This window comes from Thunnus albacares, chromosome 12 (assembly GCF_914725855.1).
Source record: "Thunnus albacares chromosome 12, fThuAlb1.1, whole genome shotgun sequence".
Taxonomy (NCBI): Eukaryota; Metazoa; Chordata; class Actinopteri; order Scombriformes; family Scombridae; genus Thunnus; species Thunnus albacares.
The window spans coordinates 16184832-16206177 of NC_058117.1; the positions used below are offsets into that span (position 1 = coordinate 16184832).

The window sequence follows — 21346 nt, forward strand, 5'->3', positions numbered from 1 at the left end:
CCTTGTGGATGGGCATCCAAACCTGCAGTACAGAAACTGATGTAACTATATTCAGGTTCCTTCTGTTCTCTGATTCCCTCTCAAGTTCCCTCTAGCTTTTTCAATCCTGCATGCCTTCATTCGTATGTTCTCTGACGGGACAAATAAAACCTAGAAAATCCCATCTTCTGTGAATCTGAGAGAGCTGCTGCTCGGGAAAGTCCCCTCATGGAAGATTAAAATCTCTTCTCCTGAAACAGAATACTTCCAATTCCCACAGCCCTCCCCAAAAAAACTGGATATCCAACTTTTAACTCACCCATACTGAATTAAGACTTCTTTCTCAGAGAGGGAAAGAGCAATTTAAAACGAGGGCACACCCATAAAACTGAAGGCATCGTCGAATCAAAAAGGAGCATTTGGATTGGTTTTTTTTTTCTCACAGGTATTTATTTAGTTTATCATGTAAGAAAATAAGACAAAGAAACGTTCCACTTCTCACATTTTCTTTCAATGGCACACAAGGTGAAGGTGTTAAGTTTTTTGGCAGAAAAAAAAAAAGAAAATGAAAAAGCAAGAAAAAGATTGAAACAAAAGAGTACATTATGACTTTCATGTTCAATACTTCTCATATTAAGTATCTGATGATGACACCATTAAATAGGGGAGGGAAACTAGCGTGACTGTTACAGAATTCAAATCCTGACTGTATGTTCAAACATATCGTAAGCATAGGCTTCATTTGCATAGCTTAAAGGTGTTAAAACAAAAGAGCTTTTTTTTTTTTTTAATGGGCTACATGTTCTATCAACTATGTGTTGCTACCTCAAGATAAAAGAGAACTTTTGAAAGCAATAAAATGTACAATGATGAAAAGCTCTTGAGTGCAGGACAGTATGCCTTTAACCAATATCAAATGAGAACATCATCAAACATGAGTCATCCATTCTCACTTTCATATCTTGGGTTTCAGTAAGGCTTCTTTTTGTCATACAAAGACTAGAATTGACAAAATACACACACGCACACACACACACACACACACACACAAAAAAAACAGTTGGCATTTCACACTGAAAAGTCATATTAAATGAACTGGTAAACCACATGTGGGTTTAAGCCACATTGTCCTGTGGACGGGTCCATTCTTGTAGCATTAGCTTTATCAGTAGTCATGTCTTAAGGCTTAGAATGGGTCCCCACACTGCTCCACAGCTTTAACAAACTAACTCTAAGATCAACAAAGCAGCAACATCGAAATAATAAATCTCAAATAAATGCATTGCATCTACAGAAATTGTCTTAACACATTTTGGCATTCGAATATTAGTGTATTTAAAAAATAATATTCCTATGTTCTGATTTGTATGCTTTGTATTAAAGTACATTCTCCCCGTTTGTGATGGACCGAAGGAAGACTTGCAAGAGTCGACATTGTACTTTTTCCTCCCTCTATATGTAAAACAATAAGGTCATATGGTAAATATGATCTTTTTTTTCAAGGCTTGACAGAAATCAGGAGGGAATCGATAGAGTCATTTAGGGAATGACAAAAGTCCCGACTGTGAATGACAGGGTGACAGCAGGTCAAAATCAGAGGGACGAGGATCACTCTTTCATGCAAGCCCCTCTACTATTTTGGCCTTTATGTAAAACAAATCTCTAGCGCCCTCACTAGACCTACAGGGACATGACTCGAACCAGCGAGTCTTGCCCTGACCTGACTTAGATCACCCCAACCAATTATGGATACCACTTTGGACCTTCACTGGGGTGGCTGAGTATGTGCACTGACGCATTAAAACTGCATGTAAAAATGATACGCGTCCTTTCACACATTAAATGAAAGAATGGACGAAAATGTGTATTAAACTTGGTCAAATTCACAAGTGAAAAGTCAAATCACCTGTGCTGGTGTTTTTTTTTTTTCTTTTTTTTTTTTTCTTTCTCCATCAATTAACTTCATGGCTTCAACCCATAGTACCTGCTTTCCTTTCTTAAATAAGCTGGGATGATGAGAAAATAATTTGGTGTGTTTATTCCCGAGACAATAAAAATCCAGTGGCTTTTCTCTCCTCAGGGGTTGGCTCAGTCACAGCAAACACAAACACGCACAAAGACACGCGCACAGTTCACTCAAAACTCCTCACCCCAACACTGCGTCTGCAATTTTTGACTATTATTATTTTCTGGAAATGATGTTTTTGCATTAGTAAAATTTTAAAATCAATTAAAAACATCACACTCTCTCTCTCTCGCTGATATCACTGACGAGAACTGTTCAGAACTGTTCCTGGTTCACACATAGAGCACAAAAACAAAACATCCCGCAGCATAAACAAAACACTGAGGGTCACAACCGGTTTCAAACACAGAGGTTATTCAGTCCAAAAGGAGGATGCTTTGCCTGCAAAGACTTGTGGTACAAAGTGGTACAGAAGTAGGGGGCTTATTCGGAGAAAACTGTAAATTTCTCAAAAAAGGTGGACCTAGTTTTGTGATACATGCAACAGAATGACAAAAAGTGCGAGTTGTCATTCTGGTTTGTCATTATAGCCCCTGATGGGAAAGAATTTCGAGCCATATTTGGCATAACCGGTTGGACAGGCTATCTACTGCTTTTCCTCTCTGTGAGGGGAAAAAAAAAAAAAAAACACAATAAACACTGTGCGAGTGGAGGCAGAGAGGCCTGCTATCTGTGCTGTCAGTTGTTCAAAAAGCCTACCTACTTTAAAAACAAGCCTGCGGGATGTTTACTCTGCCCTCATGCCCCTAAAGTAAGGCTGCTCCCACAAAAAGAAGCACGTGGACCACATTAAACTGAAAAGTCACTGGAATGCTCTCTGAGAGGATAGAAAAATCAAAAATGGCTGTGAAGTCTATGGAGGCGTTGTGTCACTGTACAAGCAAAGAGTAAACATCTGCCACTTTATTTTCATCCCACCTGTTGAAATCAGAAATACACTCAAAGCTTGCCCCCTCCCTCCCCCCCCCGCCACCACCTACGGTTGTGCACAGGCTTGGAGGAGGGGATGGAACGGAGGGTGTGTGTGGAGGAGGAGGAGGAGGAGGAGGAGGAGGAGGAGGATGAGCGTTGGGCTGTGAAGAAGGTAAGGCTGTTTGTTACTCCCTCTTGTCAGCTGCTTTCATCTGCTCCCTCTGAATCATGCAGCGGCGCACGATGCTATCAAAACTGCCCAGATAGAAGAGGGCGATGGTCCGAAATAATCCCATAGTAACAATCTGTACAGAAGAAGGTTAGAATTAAAATATATCAACCGCATTCTGGAGGAGCAGTGCTTTAGTCAATGTTAGTCAAATTTATTATATCAGGATGAACTCCTTAAGATGCATTGTCTCATTTTCTATGGGGTCAATACATGGCTATACCTGCTGAAGACCTTCTGTGATGGAGGTGACGGGTGACATTCCGCAGGTGAGGGCTGACAGCATGTAACCGTCAGGACCCACGGAGCTGTTAAAGTTCCCCTGCTGTGTGATCAAACAGAGAAACATTCAGAAGAATTCACTAAGCGTTAACTAAATTGGACAGGAAGAGCGGTGGCTCATTGAAAGACGAACAGAGTTTCTTACCACCGCATCCCGAACGATGATTTTGGCCACTTGGTCTGGTTGACAAACTCCAGAGGTTTCAGAGATTAATCTGGTTTCTAGAGGCTAGGACAGAATAGGACAAAGACAAGAAAAATACTTTGAATAGGAGCAAAAATAAATGGAACTATGTCTCTATAAAAAAAAAAAAAAAGAGGCATTACTCTGTATGAGAAATGTTTACCTTTGTCTTGTTCTCCTCAGCCAATCCTGGGGTGTCCGTGTCGGGGGGGTAAGCCACGGTCACATAGATATTGTATGGCTTTATCTGCAGAAGAAGAGCAGCAACATTCACTCAACAATATGTCATTAGCATTTTACCATGGCAATATTACTACATATCATTTTATACACAAAGGGTCTTTAAAATGAGATACAATGAAATATGAACGCCCCCTATGTGTAAAGTGGGAATCATATTACAATATTCAAACAAGATGACGTAAAACTCATCTCCCCTCAGCGGCAAAACAGTGGAAAAATAGAACAGATATGTGCTAAAACATTTTAACTAGATGCATTGTGAAGTCACCTTGAACTGAAAAGCGTTTACATGTTGTGTAGAGGGAATCTGTGTGCATAAGGGTGTTCGAGCGAAAGAGGCCAAACACTCACCTCCATCTGCAGTGACTCTGCTAAGCCACGCAGAGCAAACTTGGATGGGGAGTAGGCGGTGTATCCAAACAGGCCGATCTGGCCCGCTTGGGAAGAAACGAACATGATGCGGCCCATCCTTCGCTCCTTCATGGTGGTTATGACAGCCCGTGTTGGGTAAACGCTGCCCAGGTAGTTCACTTCCATCATACGCTGTTGGAAATGAGGCCAAGGTTCATAGAAATGATCTCCTCCGACTGACAGCAGACTGCATTTAAACCTCCTTTCTTGGAAAATATTACATAACACACATTTTCAAGCAACCGTTCTGTGGCAAATGTATCACGTTGGTCTTGTTCTGGATTGTTTTGTTTCTAAATCAGACAAGAGGTTTTTAAGTAAGCTGGTCAATCACATTGGTCTGACTGTCACAAAGGTATTTAGAGTGTCTTATTGACAGGCAGTATTTTCTATATATAAATAAAATAAAACCTTAGCCTCACTCAAAAGAGCTTTTTAGAATAGAGTATAATAAATTCATAAAATAAGCTCTTATTTATCGCTCAGTTGTAGATATGAGCAGTGAAAATATTTGAACAGCTTATTGACTTCTGAACATAGACAAGACGATATTTGTGTCTTGGGTTACATGCCGTGGTACCTACTTTAAAACGGTCTACTTCCATTTCCTCAAATTTTCCAGAAATGGACGTTCCAGCACAGTTCACGAGCATATCAACAGGCCCCAGTTTCTCTTGAGCCTGTACAACAGGAAAAACCAACTTCAATATATCAGAAAGAAATTATCCAAGAGAATCTGAGATAATCCACTGTTGCAGAGATTATAACATTACCTGTTTTATTACACTCTCCACCTGGTTATAATCACTGGAAACATCCACTGATATGCAAAGCACCACCTAAATACAGAAATTATACAAGATTTTATATAATCTAATGCAAAATGGCAATAGCTGTTATGTCATGTATGAAATACACACTAAAGCCACATACCTGCTTGTCATTGACGGCGAATTTCTCCAGCTCTTTCTTTGCTTGAAGCAATTTAGCCTACAGGAAGGAAAAAGTGCATGTTTACTCTCCTATGCAAACTCATGCATATGCTTAAAAGCCTATTAAACTACATTAAAATATAAGATATCTTCAATACATTGATGCTCATATGCAGGTACATGTATTAACACAGTGTACAGTAAATTCTCTACATGAGAGGAGCATAATCCTTCATCTGATATGGAGCAAATTCATCTTTAAAACATGCTGCACCATGTTTGACATCAAACTTGTTTGCTAAAATAACAAACAGGTTAGGACTAAGATATACACAAAGGAATGACTGGTTGAATATGGTTTTTGCTCACCTCATCTCGAGCCACCAAAGTGATGAAGGCTCCTTGTCTGTAGCACTCAATTGCGATGCATTTTCCAATCCCACTTGATCCTCCTGTCACCTGAAAATTGAAATGGATGAGAAGATCATTGATCAGAGGTCAAATACAGAGTGACTGTTCAGTACATGGACTGTAGTGGCAAGTAAACTGGAAATGTTATGTTTCCAAAAGGCTATGCGACTTACCAAAGCTATCCAGGTTATTATGCATTATGAAATGATTAAACTAAAATCAATGGACACTTTATTTAGTAACTACATCTGGCTAAAACTAATGCAGTCTAATACAACACCCCTGCAGGAAATCCTACTTTCATGAAGGTCATAATGATCACTTTTTGCTGAAAATGCTTCAAAGAGGTGTTGATTCATGGTCATTTTAGAGGATGTAAGCTGCAGTTTGTGGTGCTGTTTCAATGGCATACTGAAAGATGTTTTAACAAATCTCCCTGATCACCACAAAGTTAAACATAAAGTTGAATGAACACCTCTCTAAATCAGTTTTAGCAAAAACAACATTATACATTAATTAGTCACTGCAGTTGTGTTAGATAGCTTTACTGTTATCTAGGTTCACCTAATACTTCATAAAGTGAGTTAGTTTAAGTTATGACATTAAATATAACGCTTTTTAACACATTTATGTGGGCGTGTCACTCATCGTGACTGACAGATGACGACCGTTAACAATTCGGCACACAGAAAAATATATTTTTACCATCAAAAAGTTTTTAATGGTTACTGTTAATTTAGTGCTCACATGCCTACGCAATCTAATTATACAACGTAAACCCAGCTATCTAAATACCTAAATCTCATCTAGAAAGCTATAGTGATAAATTAACGTTAGCTAACGTTACCGACCTAAATAGTCAAGTAGCAATCTGATGCACTTACCACGACGTGGGCCCCGTTCAGTTTCAGAGGTTTGGGACTAATGAGAGGCGATATCATGTATAACAGCAACACAAAGGCAACAATGAAGGCAGCAACTACAAGAAGCATGATGAATGGCAGGAGGAGCCACCAGGAATTGATGAAAAGCCAATCCGTGATCGTTGAGCTCAACGCTTCTTCAGAGGACATGGGTGAAATCTGGCAGTCGTTAGCTTGTTTGCTAACTAGCAGGCCAGCTTCTGGGGTCTGATAACGGAGCTACGAGAGAGGCGGCGGCCCTGGAAAAGGGGGTTGTGAAACACAGACCTCGGAGGAGGAGCCGTTCCAGGGTTTGGCAGCGAGTCAAAGGTGTGTAATGTCCAGGTTAAAGTTACGCGGTGGACCTTGGTTCCCCGGGACAAAGCACAGTCTGCATAAACCAAAACAAATCGAACTGTGCACTGTGAACGGACGCTTGACGGCCGTACTTGGTACTTGTAGTTCTCAAACCCGAAGCGTCTCTATGGAATCCCAAAGCTGTTAAGTGCCCATGAACCACAACTCCCATAATGCAATATTCCACTTCCTCTTTCGTCGTGTCCGTGTCAGTTAGCTACACCTACCTACACACCCAACCAACCACCAGATACGTTGACTTATAACTAAAACAGTGAAAAACTAGCTATTTTAAATAGTGAAACCTTTAATAACGAACCTACATCTCGATTCTAAATCTTTGTCAGTGATGAATTTGGTACAAAAAAGTAAACAGCTTTTTTTGACGTAGCTATGACTTTTATTTACATTATGGAAACGAAAAACAGAAAATCGTATGCATGGGTGACCTCTTTACAAAGAAAAGGCTCAAGAATTGGCTATATGTATAGACATTTACAGTAAAAAGAAGAGATGTTCCCCATCAAAACTCAAAGAAACAGTATGCATGCCCTAGGAGCAAAAGAGTACAGTTGTGAACAATCTCCAAAAGAACTTACATGAAATGTGCAAGTATAATACATTTTTGTTGTAGTGACAATGCACTTCATATCTAAGCATCACAACCAATTCCGAAATAAGCCAATAAAAATAATCTTGCAGCTTCTCTAGAAGGCACATTGTGCACACTGCCACTTATGGCTACATAAAGTTCATGCTTTGAGATGCATGCCTATGTTGTTAAATGTACAAGAAGATGATCTCTTCACCTGAGCCATCAGTGTCCAACTTTTAAAACCAGTCTTCTTTTATCAAAATTCTCAGTGACTTCATCTTAATATATAAGGCTTAATTTTTTTGCAGTTAAGAATGATAAGCAAAGCCTGTGGAGATATGTACAGTAGGTCATGAAAAAAGAAGCCCATGAGCTGAGTGACAAAGTAATTGAAAGCTATTGAGTCCTTGAAAATGATAAAATGGTTGGTCTGGCACCTTTGGTGTTCCATCCTAATAGCTGTGTAGAATTCAAATGACAGTACGCAGCATACAATTGTCATTTGTTAGAAAACTGAACAGACTATCCAAAATTGCCCCAGGGCCTAATACAGCTCCCATCCTGAGTATCTCTGTCTTAAAACTCTATAATGTCCATCACCTTGAGACTATGAATACATGTTACCACAACAAATTCAATGAACTCATGCCCCGTTTCACTTCCCCAGCCTACGAATTATACATTCCACAAAATAACGTATACACACTATAAATGCTTGTTTTTCTGAATACAAAATAGAGAAAATGTAAGGGGCATTTATTGGTCCAGTGAGATGTACCCTGACTGGAACATAAGGACACAAGAGCTGGTCCTCACATAAAATAAATTATCTTTATTTCAATAGCCAAATTTCTAATATCGTGTTGTATTTCTGCTGATAGTTTCTTGGGTATTTTTTTCTCATCAATACCTTTAGTGCATGATTCAAACAACCCTCTTGTATCAATGCTTTTAGCTCAGCTTCTTTGGACAGTAGTGAATCTCAAATAACACTAGATGTTTTACCCTTTCTGTGGTTATCAGCAGCAGTAATCTTGCCCGCTTACCAAACCACAAGGCTTGGTGAATAGTTACTATGAGACAGAGAGAAAAAAGGGACAAGGACAGTAAAGAGAAACAATCGCATTTCCTTTGCTTTGGTTTGGCTTGGCTCAAACATCCTGCCTAGCCTTCCTGTCCAAAGTCCTCTGTGAATTTTTTCAGTTTGTCCAGATCTTGTTCATTAACTGTTGGCTTGGTGTTGGACTGAGACCTCAGCATGTCAGACTGAAAAGAAGAAAAAAAAAATAACTTTCATATGCAGGTATATTACCATAGAAATTAGAAATAGAAATATAGTATCTTTATATCCTTACCATGCAAACTACAGGTTCCAATAGCTTTTCCCCAGAGACTTCCATCCATGTCATTTCAATTGCGTTGGGATCCCCAGGTGAGCAAGGGGTCAAGAGATCGTCTACAATAACGTTGGGGTCGTCTCTCGATGGCCCTCGTACCTTGTGAGCCAAAATTAATTCAAAACATAAGAAAGGAAACAAAAGTGACAATTAGTCATAGTCAGCGATAACACACAAAGTATAAACCAGTGACATATGTGTTAAAAGACATACCCGTTTGAAGTGGGTTGCTGACTGGACCTTCCTAACTGGCTGCATTAGAGCATCTCTGACAATGATACTGATATCTGCACCCGAGTATCCATCTGTTTTCTTGCCCAGAGTGACAAAGTCAGATTCGGTGAGACTGTTGGGGGTGGAGCCCAGATGGAGCTTGAACATGAAGGAGCGGGCGTGCTCTTCAGGCAGCGGGATGTAGATCCTCTTTTCAAATCTGAGGTGGTATCATTGATGTACAGTGAGCACAAGCGAAACACAACCTGGTCACAAACAGTATTCATTAACTAATAACAAGTACCTTCTCCTGATGGCAGAGTCTAGAGTCCATGGGATGTTTGTTGCCCCAAGTACCAGCACTCCTTCATTGTCGTTGCCCACACCTTCAAAAAACAAAAGGTCAGGGTAAAAACACACTTAAAACTTAACATCTCAACAATGATAGTCTTCTTTCACTGACATATGATGGCCCCTCTGGCTTGCTACAGATTTGCGACCACATGTTACATCACAAGGCAACGACCATTAAATGTAGAAATGGGGTGCACTTGTTCCTCGTGTTCAACACTTATCAAATTCAATTCAAATCTGTTTATTCTGGGTTTCCCCACAGTGTGCCACCTCACATAAAATGAATACACTTTTATGAAATGAAATATTTAGCTTCAGGGAAAAAGAGCAGAAGTGTTATTTAACACAGCATATACCACATATTTAATGTGTGGCTACTGTTAAGGTAGTCATCTTCAAACTAAAGTGATCATAAGATGAGACGTGTAAGGATCTGGGAGGCATCTTGTAAACTAAGCAAGTTTCTGAACATGTGACACATATAAACACAACAACTGATAGAGATCAAAGCTGATAAATAGATAAGCAAGCTTCATCAATAATTTATTGCATTACCTCCGTAATGGACTGCATTATATTTTACATTTGATCATCTTTTTGATTCCACCCCCTTGATTTGTCAATTTTATTTGTATATCCAAATAAAATTGTGAACTATGAATCCCATTAAGGATGTTTAATGTATGAAGTGTTGCTCTATTATACACATTTTTCACTTAATGTGGGATGTAGTTTAATCATTTCTTTTAACTAAAATAGAGAAAGTGGCTATAATTTCTTTTTACCTTTAAGGTCACTGCAAAAAATGTTTCACTTCCAGCCACACCTCAATCAGTGATGTCATAACAGGTGTTTTTATTTCACTTGTCGGAGAGCATATCTCTGCTCTGACATCTGTTTCAAGGTGTGGCCAGGAGTGCAGCAAGCTGTAATGTTTGATTCTGAACAATGATTTATAGTGCTGTAGAAGCAATTTACTGTCCAATGTGATTCAACGCTCAGTTAACATTTAAATTCTTTACGCTTTACTTAGTAATATATGAGTGGATATATAGAGAAGTCAGGAGAAGAGTCCACCCACTGCCAGGCTCTGAAACAAAGGCTAGGCAACTTGAACACATGTATCTGAATGTTTAGCCAACCACTGGACATATTCACTGAGTGACCGAACAATCAACAAACCAACCAACCAAATATTTCAAGGATGCTCATCAATACCTTCTAACCTGCACACTGCAGCTATAATTTTGTCCTGTGCACAGCTTGAGTTTATATGCTGACATATTTGTTTATCCCACAATATGCAACAACAGAGATTCCAGTAAAAATGCAGGATGAAGAAAGGGCCTGAAACTACAAGCTGTACTATTTAAATTGCCATTTTAGATTCCACAGAATACTGCTGAAGTACTACTGACATGACAACTATATCTCAAATGAAATGATTTAAGACAATAAGTTTCATTTTATCTGTGGTAAAACAATCACAAACAATTGCTGTAGCTCATCAGACTTACCCTGCATCTGAACCAAGAACTCTGTCTTAATACGGCGAGCAGCCTCGCTCTCGTTCTCACTTCTTGAGCCGCACAGGGAGTCGATCTCATCGATGAAGATGATGGAAGGTTTGTGCTCCCTGGCAAGGCTGAAAAGATTCTTTACCAACCTGGAAAGCAGATGAGAAGCTTTAAGGAAAGTAAAGAGCAGCATGCTGAATCATGTTTCTATGCTTAACTCATGTTTCTGTGTGTCACTGATGATGTGACTCACTTTTCACTCTCTCCCAGCCATTTGGAGACAAGGTCAGACGAGGAGATGGAGAAGAAGGTTGAGTTGTTTGCCTCTGTGGCAACAGCTTTGGCCAGATATGACTTTCCTGTACCTGGAGGTCCAAATAGCAAGATCCCCCTCCATGGAGTTCTCTTTCCTATCAGTCAAGCAAAAAGGGTGATTTAAACTTTATTAGTGTTTAAGGAATATCAAGGAAAAAACATCATTACTCCCTCAGTGATGTACTGTCAGTTCTACAGCCTGACTCAACAGCTCAATGCAACAAAGATCTTTGATTCTATCATTTCAGAGCAATGATCTTCCTATTTATGTCCATAAGATTACGTACCTGTGAAAAGGTGGGGGAATTTGATTGGAAGAATAACCGCTTCTTTCAGTGCCTCCTTGGCTCCCTCCAAACCAGCAACATCATTCCACTTGATGTTTGGCTTCTCCATAACAATTGCACCTGGAAAAACAAAATACTAGATTTAAAGAGATGTTTCAATAATACCTATATTATGACGGCTGGTATGTAACACACAAGAAATCGAGATTATGATGTCACCTCATGTCATATCAAAGAAATTAAAGCTTGCGGTGGTCCTAATATTCCTCAAAAAGGAAATTTACTAACCTGAGAGCTGATTTTGGAACTTCTTTTTCTCTGGATCATCACCTTCATCACTCTCATTCCTGGACACACAAACATAAAATTATATTAAAAAAAAAATACAACACACACACACACACACACACACACACACACACACACACACGTGCAAAGTTTTATATATATATATAAATAACTTTGCCTATATTTTCTATATGTAATCAGGAACATCGATTTTCCACCAGATTTGAATTGCATCACATGAGCAGATATATCCTACTGCCCCACCCACAAACACACCCTTTGTCATCAGACTGTGACTCTTTGACAGGCTTAGCAGGAGGAGCTTTCTCTTTCTTCTTTAGATACTCCTTCAACTTCTCCGCTCTGTCCAAGTATTCGGCACATTTTGCTCGGATGCTCTGTTTTGCTTTGTCTCCCTGGGCTTCATCTGTCAGAAATTAGAAAAAAAAAAAAAAAGGTACACAAAAATGATTTCAGGTTTGAGTATTTGTTTTTAAGAGGGACATCACCCTCTTCTTAGCAGTTAGTATATGAAGCGACAGCTGTATTAAAAAAAAGACTAACTACTATCAAACACTTTTTTTTCATTAGTAACACTATCACCACTTATATGACAGTGTGCAGAATGATTCGCATGTCACTTAGAGAAATTTGAGGCCACATGTAATTAGACCTACAACAGGCTACAGCCATTTCAAGAAGGATGATCATATTATGGCCTCCCATTTGAGCAAACAGCTGTCATCATCAGATTGCAGATACAGTACAGTTAATGCCAATGTGCTGTTTGTCTTATATCTTACATTTCACCACATGAAGGAAGTACTGAACAGCAGCTTGGTACAGACGCAGAGCCTCCTCATAGTTCTGAGCTTTATCCTCTTGAGCTGCCTTGCTGGCAAGATCAATGGCTTTCTAAAAATTAAAAAAAAAGACATAGAACAATGTTAGTTATATCGTACTAGTGTTAATACAGATTAAATAGATTTGTAAAAAAAAATTGAAGGTGCCTCAACACATCTCAACCAACCAATGCAAAGTAACAAATGTAAGCAGAGAGGATTATGAAATTAACTGAAAATAGATATGCAGCATTACCAATACTGATATTGGTCCGATACTGATTCAAATAGCTGGATCGGGTATCAGTGACAATGGGCTGATCTGGTATGTGATAACATTATTTTAATAAATAACAATTCAGTAAATCTATCTATCTATCTATCTATCTATCTATATATATATATATATATATATATATATATATATATAATTTTGTTTTACAAAGTTAGGAGAGAAAAGTTTCATCGTTATGTCAGCGGCAGGTAACTTCCCCATAGGTGTATAGTTACCATTCTTTACTGTATGTAAAACACATAACTTTTAAGTTCACTCATCCCGTGTGATGACACTAGACACACTGAGGGAAGAGTGCCTGAACCTGAATTTGAATGCACTTGCTTTCACTTCCTTTTGGTCATCGTATCTATAAAGCACAACTGTAACACAATTTGTACTTGTAACACAATCTACAGAATAAAACGCTAACCGTTTTGCTTTCTATTTGACGTGGATATCTTTGTTGAGGCCAAATACAACAAGCTGGCTAGCAACGTTAAGTTAATCTTATTAGCCGTCTTGTTAAGTTAATAAAAACTCATAAAAAAGCTATTATACAACTGCCATAGCTGCGTGTACTATACGGACGGAAAACACCAGCCTTTTACTTACAAAAGCCACAATGTAAGCTTATGGTGGTCATTTTTGTTGTTCACAGATTAACTGTCGAATCAAAGCCTTGATTAGCTAACGCGAAGTGAGCTAACAAGGCTAGTTAGCAGCTAATGATACAAATGTTACGTTTACATCTTTGGAAGCATTTCTACCGAATACCACCCAATAAAAGTAGGTCAGACATTTCCGATTCAACAACTAGGATGGTTTTGTAGTGTAGTCGTTGATGCAAACAACTTTGTTAGCTTATTTACACGTTTTAGCCAGCTCAGAGGTTGGTCCTCAACTTACCTGTAAATTATTGTTGGTAGCCATAAGGGCTGATCACTTGTCCAATAGTCGAAACGAATTTACCACCGCAGTGAGTTGACAACTTTGAAACACTTTGGTTTGGTATCTAGCCTCACAAATAGACTGTTAACTTGAAAATCTAGGTTTTTCTTAGACTTGTTTTCGTTGTTTAGATCGCTCCCGAGGAAGATCGAGGAGGGAACTTCCGCATTGAAAAGTCGATACTCGCGTGTACGGAATGTGATGACGTCAAGACGTAGCGTCGTTCAGGATACATTACCACGTTTTTAAAAGGCAAATATCACAAAAACTTATTTCTAACATTTTGTATTGTCTACTTTTTATTATTTGCAGTTCCTGTGGCTTGTTTTTTTTATGATGTCTTTGGTTTGTGGTTAACCAAATTTAATCTATACAAAACTATGAATGAACCATGAACGAATTATTAAACCAGTCATTCTATCATGAGGTATATTATCATAAATTATCTGCCAATTGTCTGACACTTTATCTTGAATTAGGTTTAAACATTTCTAAAAGAAGCAGTCCTCTCATGCTGCAGCACATCCACACAGTTTTGACCCATACTGTATATTCTGATTTTATCATCATGGAAAATGATGTCCACATTTGTTAAACAAATATTATGTATTTAATTTCTGTAACAACCTCTTTATTCACAAGGTACTCCTGTAGCTCTTCCACTCTGTCCAGGTACTGTTTGCATTTATCTCTGATCTTCTGGTTGCCATCTTTACCCTGGGGTTCACCTGATGGGAGGGACAACATTTTCTGCAAAGTTATTCATTCTTGTGACAGACAACTTATAAACAACACATCATAACAAATTACAGAAATGGCAAAAATTAATAGTGCCATGTGTGCACACATACAAAAAGCATTAGTACATGAGTAATGTTCATGTAGATGTTTCTTGGGCTACCTGTCAATGATAGTGATGGACACTCATGTTCAGACAGTAAAGATGACCTGATATGTCACACTTTATGTAGATGTGATCTGTAAGTGTGACATTAGGTGCATTATGTTTCTAGTCATGGTGACTCACGTTTTACGATGTGCAGAAAGTACTTGACAGCGTGTTGATAGGAGCGGATGGCCTCTTCATAGTTCCCAGCCTGATCCTCCTGTGAGGCCTTCTGTGCTACGGCAATAGCTTTCTGAATGAATTATAAATGAATTAATATTTTAAGATGCTATCATACCTTCTGTTTCTACGGAAATTGCTACATGTTCAGTTCTATGTGAACTTAAAACCCTGTGACTTTGCAACATTGGTGTATGCTGCACCAATCTGCTTCAGCTGAAACAAAAGTAATATAGTGCTGTGTTGTTGTTATACAAATAGCAGTTAGTAGCAGTACAGTTAGTTAGTAGTACAGCTTATAAATAAATCACAGTAATTTACACAAATGTCCCTACTTTGAGCTAGTGCTAAAATGAGAAATGCATTGACTGTCTACTAATTTACCATGTGACAATGGACCCTGACTTGTCATTGCAGAAAACACACCAGATGTAATTAATAACATTTATGATGGCCCAGTTCCATGAAACATCCTAATAAGCAATGCCAGTGAACCTGCATGTGCAAAACCAGGACAATGGAGCAGGTTCACCAATATGAAATTCACTTGTTATTAATGATATTAATTCCACAGATGTTTTTTCAGCTTCACTACATGAAGTGTTTTCTTCATTCATATTATAATAAATTTGATAATTAGATCTTTGGCTGCTTGTCTGACTAAGTAAAAAAAAAGTAAATAGGCTGTGGTTCTGGTAACGTGATAGACAAACATTCTCAATCAGTTAAATAATAAGTTATAGATAGATAGATAGATAGATAGATAGATAGATAGATAGATAGATAGTAATATATGAAGTCTATCATTTATCAATTGTCCACATTCTCTGCTTAAAACATTTAATTAAATGCGAATGACTAATATTTCACAGACTGCCGTTGAATCTGTGGACTTAATGTGAATAACTATTTATGGTCAATGACAGAGTTCAGTCAGCTCTTGCAGTGCAGAAACACTGTTGTCACAACACTGTCTTGTACTCAAACTGCGAACTGCTTATTCTGTCTCATGGTTCAAAAACATATGGGTAAAATAAAGAGAAAATTACACACACAATACATTTGACAATACATATCGAAACACAAACTAAACTGTCAAATCCCGTCAGATTGCACACATGGATTATGATTCACTCGGTGCATTTGTTCCTATCAGAGTTCCACTTGTTACACCCCTATCCATAAACAAATAAGGAACTTCCTTCGAGGCATGTATTCATCCTACCTGTAGATTTGTGGGCTCCATTAGGAGTCCTCTGATAATAAAACAACAGATCTAACCCGCGGTCCTCGCCAGTCTTGTTTCGTTTATCCTGTCTATGTCACTGCCTAACAAGTTCCTGTTTGCTTATCGCTCCCTTAAACTCTGACACATGCGTCCAAGAAAGCAGTCTGCCCAGCCAGAGGAATGGTAGCGATGCTGGGACGCGGAAAACCCTCCTGCGAGTGAGTCACGACATGCAATTGTTGTTGTGCAAGTTACGAATACAAGAAACACAAGGTGCTGTGATTTAGTTTTGATTGGCCAAGTAGAAACAACTGTTTAAGAATGTCACAATTATTTAATTTAATTGAGAATCCTTTTGGGAGAGTAAACCTCAACAATGAGAGGACATAAAAGGAGTCGTTTTGGTTGTAACTCTGTAGAAGCTCTTGTTATATAAGGCTGAAGCGTAAAACCTGGGACTTAAGCTTCGTGCGTGTGCGCGTGCGCGACATAAAAACAAAACTAAACAAAACACTTAACCGGTGAGTCACTTGTGATGAGTGTTTGCTCCACTAGAGGTCGCTGCAGGATCATTTTAAAAGGATCAATAATGTTTAGACCCCCATTGATAAACCTACAGGTTGGGTCCTTCACAAGTTTGAGGAAAATTTGTCTAGGGTGCTCCTCTACATACTACTATAGTTTACTATTAAAACAATAATAAAAAAAAACATTTAATAAAATTAATATTACAGCAGAAATAAGTATAAACCATACAGTAGAAGCTGTTTTTATCAGCTGCCATATTTACCACATGACAATTTAATTTAATAATCCAATCTTAATCTAATATTTCTGTTTGGACACGATACACGATTTGGTTTTTGTTTTGCATTCATGTTTAAGTAGCAGCCAGTTCAAATATCTTAAGAAGTGTCAGAATACTGTAAATTTGGCACACTGTAGTGTCTGATTTGATTAACACACAGCAACTTTATACGCGGCTCCCTGAAAGATGATTGTAAAATTAGAATACAAGAAAGTTTTCCGTAAAGTCTTGTTAAACAAATAAAAACGCTTCATTGTGTTTTTAAGTGGGGGGTAAGAGAGTTTCTTATTGTTCAAAGAAAAGAGAAGCAAAAAAAAGAAAGCCGCTGCTGGCCAACGCTGTGTAAACTGTGACAGGAGACCTTTGGCCCAACATGAAGGATTAGCGTCGAGCTCAGACCATCGTCAGCCTGACACCTGATAGCTCCAGTGTGGCGCACAGTTTGGTGAAGGAGACGAAAAGCTGGTGTTATTCGTTTGGAAACATGCTTCCGACAGGGAGCTTATCACCGTCAACAGCAGAGGATCAACTTAAAGCTTTGTTTGAAATTAGAGGACGTGTCGTCCCGTTGAAAGAGCCTCGCGCGTAATTCGCGCAGCCCATTAGGCGCATTTCATGGACAGCTATAGATGACAAGACCTGCACGCTGCGGGTTGCTCTCAGCATCTACAGCGATCTCTACTGTGGAACATGGCGAGAGGGATGAGAGGAGCTCATCTCCTCGCTGTATTTTTTACCTTTTCGATCACACTTTTCAGGGACACAAACGGACAAGACTCTTTTGATGGTTTGATAGGTTTTAGTTTGAGTCCTCCGTATTTCAACCTTGCTGAAGGGGCTCGTATCTCTGCAACAGCAACCTGTGGTCAGGATGAGGCTGGGACAGCGAAATATGAATTATACTGTAAGCTCGTCGGAGGACCGACAGCTGGACTTCCCACTCAAAATATACAGGTAAGAGAATAATGTGGGAAATAGATGCGATCTTATTAAAACGTTCTGTCCGTGCGTAAAAAAATCCATAGGCGCGCTAGCCATGCACTTCAATCGTTATGATATTGTATTCTGATATATATAGTGAACAGGAAGTTAGATTCAATATATAAATTTGATGACAGGTTTAGTTATTTTAATGAATATTGTGCTAAATGTCTGACTTTGTGAGTTTTTAGAGCGCCCCGGGGAACCCTGACAACTCTGCTCTGTTGTACAATTGCCAGAAATAGTTTTACACCATTGTTGTTGAGTCCCAAGTTTTCGAAAGGAAATGCCCTTTCAACAGCGGTCTTGCCTCCTCATGAGTTTTTCTGAAATGCCCCACATTACTGTAAAAACAGCAGTCTGACAATGACATGCCCCACATCTTTTTCCTAACTCAAGATCTGAAAGGACTTGCATTATTGCTGTCAATATTTTTCATATTTTGCAGTAGGTTAGCTCTTTGCCAGTTCCTCCAGTCAACGTGAAATGTGCATGCAGTTTGCTGTGATCATCCAGGTGTGAGTGTTTCTAAATACCAGCAATTTGACACCTTTCAGGGTCAATTTTGTGACTTCTGCAGCTCTGAGGACCCAAACAGAGCCTACCCGGTGACCAATGCTATTGATGGGACAGAGCGGTGGTGGCAGAGCCCACCTCTCTCCAGAGGAATAGGCTACAACGAAGTGAACGTTACCTTGGACCTTGGGCAGGTGAGATTATCATACTTTACTCTGCTATGAACAACTATTTACCTGCTGCTACCTGCAGTGTGAATAATGATTGTTCTGTGATGACAGTAAAATATAGCACCAGGGTGTTACAGAGGGAATAGAAGAAAAGTGTTTTCTGCTTTGGCCCTTGCTTTGCTGCTGTGAGACAATTGGAAGAGAGCTCAAGTGGTGTGAAGTCTTAAATTGCAGTATTTTAATATTTATCATCAGTGCTGTTTTTTTTTTTTTTGGTGCAGACTCTGCTGACTAGGAAAGAGTTTGTTTTGACATAGTGTTTCATTGACATATAATCCAAAGGTGTTACATGATTATGTTTTAAGTTTGAGCTTCATCACCCCAGTCAGCGGTGATCATGTGAATAATGTCCTGCAGTTGGATGCCTGCCAGGAATCAGATTCACGCCCCTTTGCCTGGCAAATATGCTTCCATCACGACTCGTGTCCCTGGCAGGAGTTTGGCTCATGGCCCATAAAATTGCACCTCACGCTCAATTATCCACTGTGAGGAAAGAGAGGAATTCTTTCTCAGGATAAGGGATCAGAAGGATGTTAAATCAGATTCGAGGAGTGCAGGTGGAGGCTTGGATCTCTTGTGTGATGAGGGTTTCGACCAGTCTTGGAGCAGACTTCAAAAAGAGAGCAACAAAAGAGCTCCCTTGCACGCGTGTCGCATGTTTGGCTCCCAGTGGGCACTTTGTCAGACAAAGGGTGTTGGCTTTTCTATCTCTGTTTTTAGACAGCCTGAGCAGAGCAAAGATCCTACATGGCTAAATATAGTTGATGCTTACAAGTGGATGGACACATGCAGTACCTTCAGGGATGTCAGACTTTAATACTTGGTAATGCTCAGTTTATTTGGGAGCAGGGAAAGCAGCATTATTGCATTATGATGTGCTATAAAGAGCATGGCTAGATCTCTGACAATGACTGCCAACCACACAATACCACCACCTCAACCACACACACAAACACACACACCTGTCACACACAGAACATTTGATGCAACCACCAAAACTGTAAACAATGCTCACCTGCCACCCTTGCATCTTAGCCCATACAGTTGTTTTGGCACAAATATTTTCTAACCTACACTGTGAGGGAAACTAATCTGTGTAAGGAGCAGAAAAACTGGCTTGGTGAGACAAAGCCTGGCATGTGGGACACAGACTGAATTGATACAGCCTTTCAGCTTCCTATCTTTTGGTGTAAGAAACCAGCAAACTCAGCACTTACAGTCAATACCACTTGATTTCACAAGCGCTTCTCTATTAAGTGTACTTGGAAAGAAAATATATGCACAATATGAACAAAATATAACTTAATGACTTGTGTTCAAAAGCAGTTTTTTTTTTAGGCATCACCTCACAAATCCTACAAATGCAAGCACATGCATTATCCAAGACATGGCTAGAGCTGTCAAGTCATTTGACTGTTCCATGCAAAGCTGTGATAGCTTTGTAGATATTAAAAAAAATCCACAGGATAAATTATGTGGTCAATGAAATATGTGGGCTAAACCCAGCTGAATGGGTTCTGTGGTTTCTTTCAAGACCAGCACAGGTGGTCTTGAAAGCTCTCCATGGCACAGTAGATGTTTATGTTAAAATGGTGAGGTTCAAAGAGAGGGGCCCTTTTTGACAGAGCTGTTTCCGGTGATTCTTTAAAGAAAATTGTTTGAAGCAAGGTCTGCCAAGTTTAAAGTAAGACAAATCTGACCAAAAGTAAACTAAATAATTTGTCAGACAAATTACAGCAGGGCTGGGCATGAAATACAACTTTGAACATTATTTAAGCTGCCTATTTGCAAATCTCAATCACTCTCCAAACCACTTATCACTTCAAAAATCTCCCTTGCATAAGTCTCATGTCTTACACAGGTCAGTGCAAGCAGGCTAGCTGCTGCCTGTTTTTGTGGCTCTTTGGCTTTTGTCCCCTGACCCATGACAAATCCTCCCTTCATTCAGGAAATGATCTTGATGATCTTCAACTTCTGTATGACAAATTAAGATGGACTTTGGCTCATTTATCTCTACAGTAGCAGGTTTGAAGTGTGTGAACATGGCTACACTGTATTGTATGTTGATACCTAATGGATCTCTGTATTTGTTTCCATGCATATGTCCAGAACAAGTAAAACATTCATTGTACATCCCATGATGTCTCCATCAAAATACTGGCTACTTTTCTGGGAACTTTTGCCCTTGATAAACTATTTTCAGGACACAGTAGGCAAGCCATTGTTCTGGTAAACATTTACACCATGTATCAGACTGCCAGTCACTCCTTTTTCTGGGGAATGTATTTTAGGAGCCCTGACCACATGTGCTTATCTGCCTGAGTGAGCCCAGAGTAGACCATGTGAGGCAAACATACCAGGGCTTACTGCTGTCTGTCTCCCATTTGATCAGACTGAGCTGCCTCTGATTGGTGGGTGTCAGGTGCTGAATGAACATCGGACATTACTGGTTTAAATGAAGTTCTGATTTGTGTCTGGATTGATGTCCAAAGGACTTTATGTAACGTCTAAGGCTGTGGATTTTTTTCTGTTGGTGACAGGTGTTTATTGTGTTGATGATGGAGCTTTGCGTGGTGGTTTTGTGGCTTTAAATGGATTCTTATTATAGAACATCTT

At 39.3% G+C, this 21346-nt stretch overlaps 3 protein-coding genes across 6 annotated transcripts in view; 1 reads left to right on the forward strand and 2 right to left on the reverse strand.

Moving 5' to 3' along the window:
• Window positions 1-730: 730 nt before the first annotated feature.
• Window positions 731-7121, reverse strand: kdsr (3-ketodihydrosphingosine reductase). The gene is made up of 10 exons (XM_044368615.1): window positions 6494-7121; window positions 5568-5657; window positions 5200-5256; window positions 5040-5105; window positions 4851-4946; window positions 4207-4398; window positions 3776-3859; window positions 3574-3657; window positions 3370-3471; window positions 731-3222 (listed from the first exon to the last, which is right to left on the reverse strand). The coding sequence occupies exons 1-10, from the start codon at window positions 6680-6682 to the stop codon at window positions 3103-3105; spliced, it is 1080 nt and encodes a 359-aa protein (XP_044224550.1). The 5' UTR covers window positions 6683-7121; the 3' UTR covers window positions 731-3102.
• A 132-nt stretch (window positions 7122-7253) lies between these two features.
• On the reverse strand, window positions 7254-16601 carry vps4b (vacuolar protein sorting 4 homolog B). 2 transcript variants are annotated; one of them, XM_044368613.1, is made up of 13 exons: window positions 16193-16601; window positions 14929-15040; window positions 14529-14629; window positions 12638-12749; window positions 12111-12261; window positions 11835-11893; window positions 11547-11666; window positions 11198-11354; window positions 10945-11093; window positions 9378-9459; window positions 9074-9293; window positions 8819-8959; window positions 7254-8729 (listed from the first exon to the last, which is right to left on the reverse strand). In XM_044368613.1, exons 1-13 carry the CDS (start codon window positions 16211-16213, stop codon window positions 8628-8630), a joined length of 1527 nt encoding a protein of 508 aa, XP_044224548.1. In that variant the 5' UTR covers window positions 16214-16601; the 3' UTR covers window positions 7254-8627. The 2 variants fall into 2 exon arrangements, with proteins under 2 accessions (XP_044224548.1, XP_044224549.1); XM_044368614.1 differs by lacking the exons at window positions 14529-14629; window positions 14929-15040; window positions 16193-16601 and adding an exon at window positions 13860-14096.
• Window positions 16602-16925: 324 nt separating this feature from the next.
• Window positions 16926-21346, forward strand: part of LOC122994104 (laminin subunit alpha-3-like) — a 56165-nt gene continuing 51744 nt past the window's right edge. For 2 of the 3 annotated variants that reach the window (XM_044368609.1, XM_044368610.1), the window contains exons 1-2: window positions 16931-17957; window positions 18542-18694. In XM_044368609.1, coding sequence (XP_044224544.1) covers window positions 17694-17957; window positions 18542-18694 — 417 coding nt within the window. In that variant the 5' untranslated portion in view covers window positions 16931-17693. Of the gene's footprint in view, window positions 17958-18541; window positions 18695-21346 lie in introns of all 3 variants that reach the window. The other variant, XM_044368612.1, reaches the window with a different exon arrangement.

Coding starts and splice junctions, on each gene's coding strand:
- kdsr (XM_044368615.1), bottom strand. CDS start 6,682: ATGTCCTCTGAAGAAGCGTTGAGCTCAACGATCACGGATTGGCTTTTC. Junction 4,399..4,850: donor TGGAAGTAGACCGTTTTAAA/GTAGGTACCACG, acceptor CATTTCCAACAG/CGTATGATGGAAGTGAACTA. Junction 3,658..3,775: donor CTGAGGAGAACAAGACAAAG/GTAAACATTTCT, acceptor ATTCTGTCCTAG/CCTCTAGAAACCAGATTAAT.
- vps4b (XM_044368613.1), bottom strand. CDS start 16,213: ATGGAGCCCACAAATCTACAG. Junction 11,667..11,834: donor GTTCCAAAATCAGCTCTCAG/GTTAGTAAATTT, acceptor TTGTTTTTCCAG/GTGCAATTGTTATGGAGAAG. Junction 8,960..9,073: donor CAGCAACCCACTTCAAACGG/GTATGTCTTTTA, acceptor TTGGCTCACAAG/GTACGAGGGCCATCGAGAGA.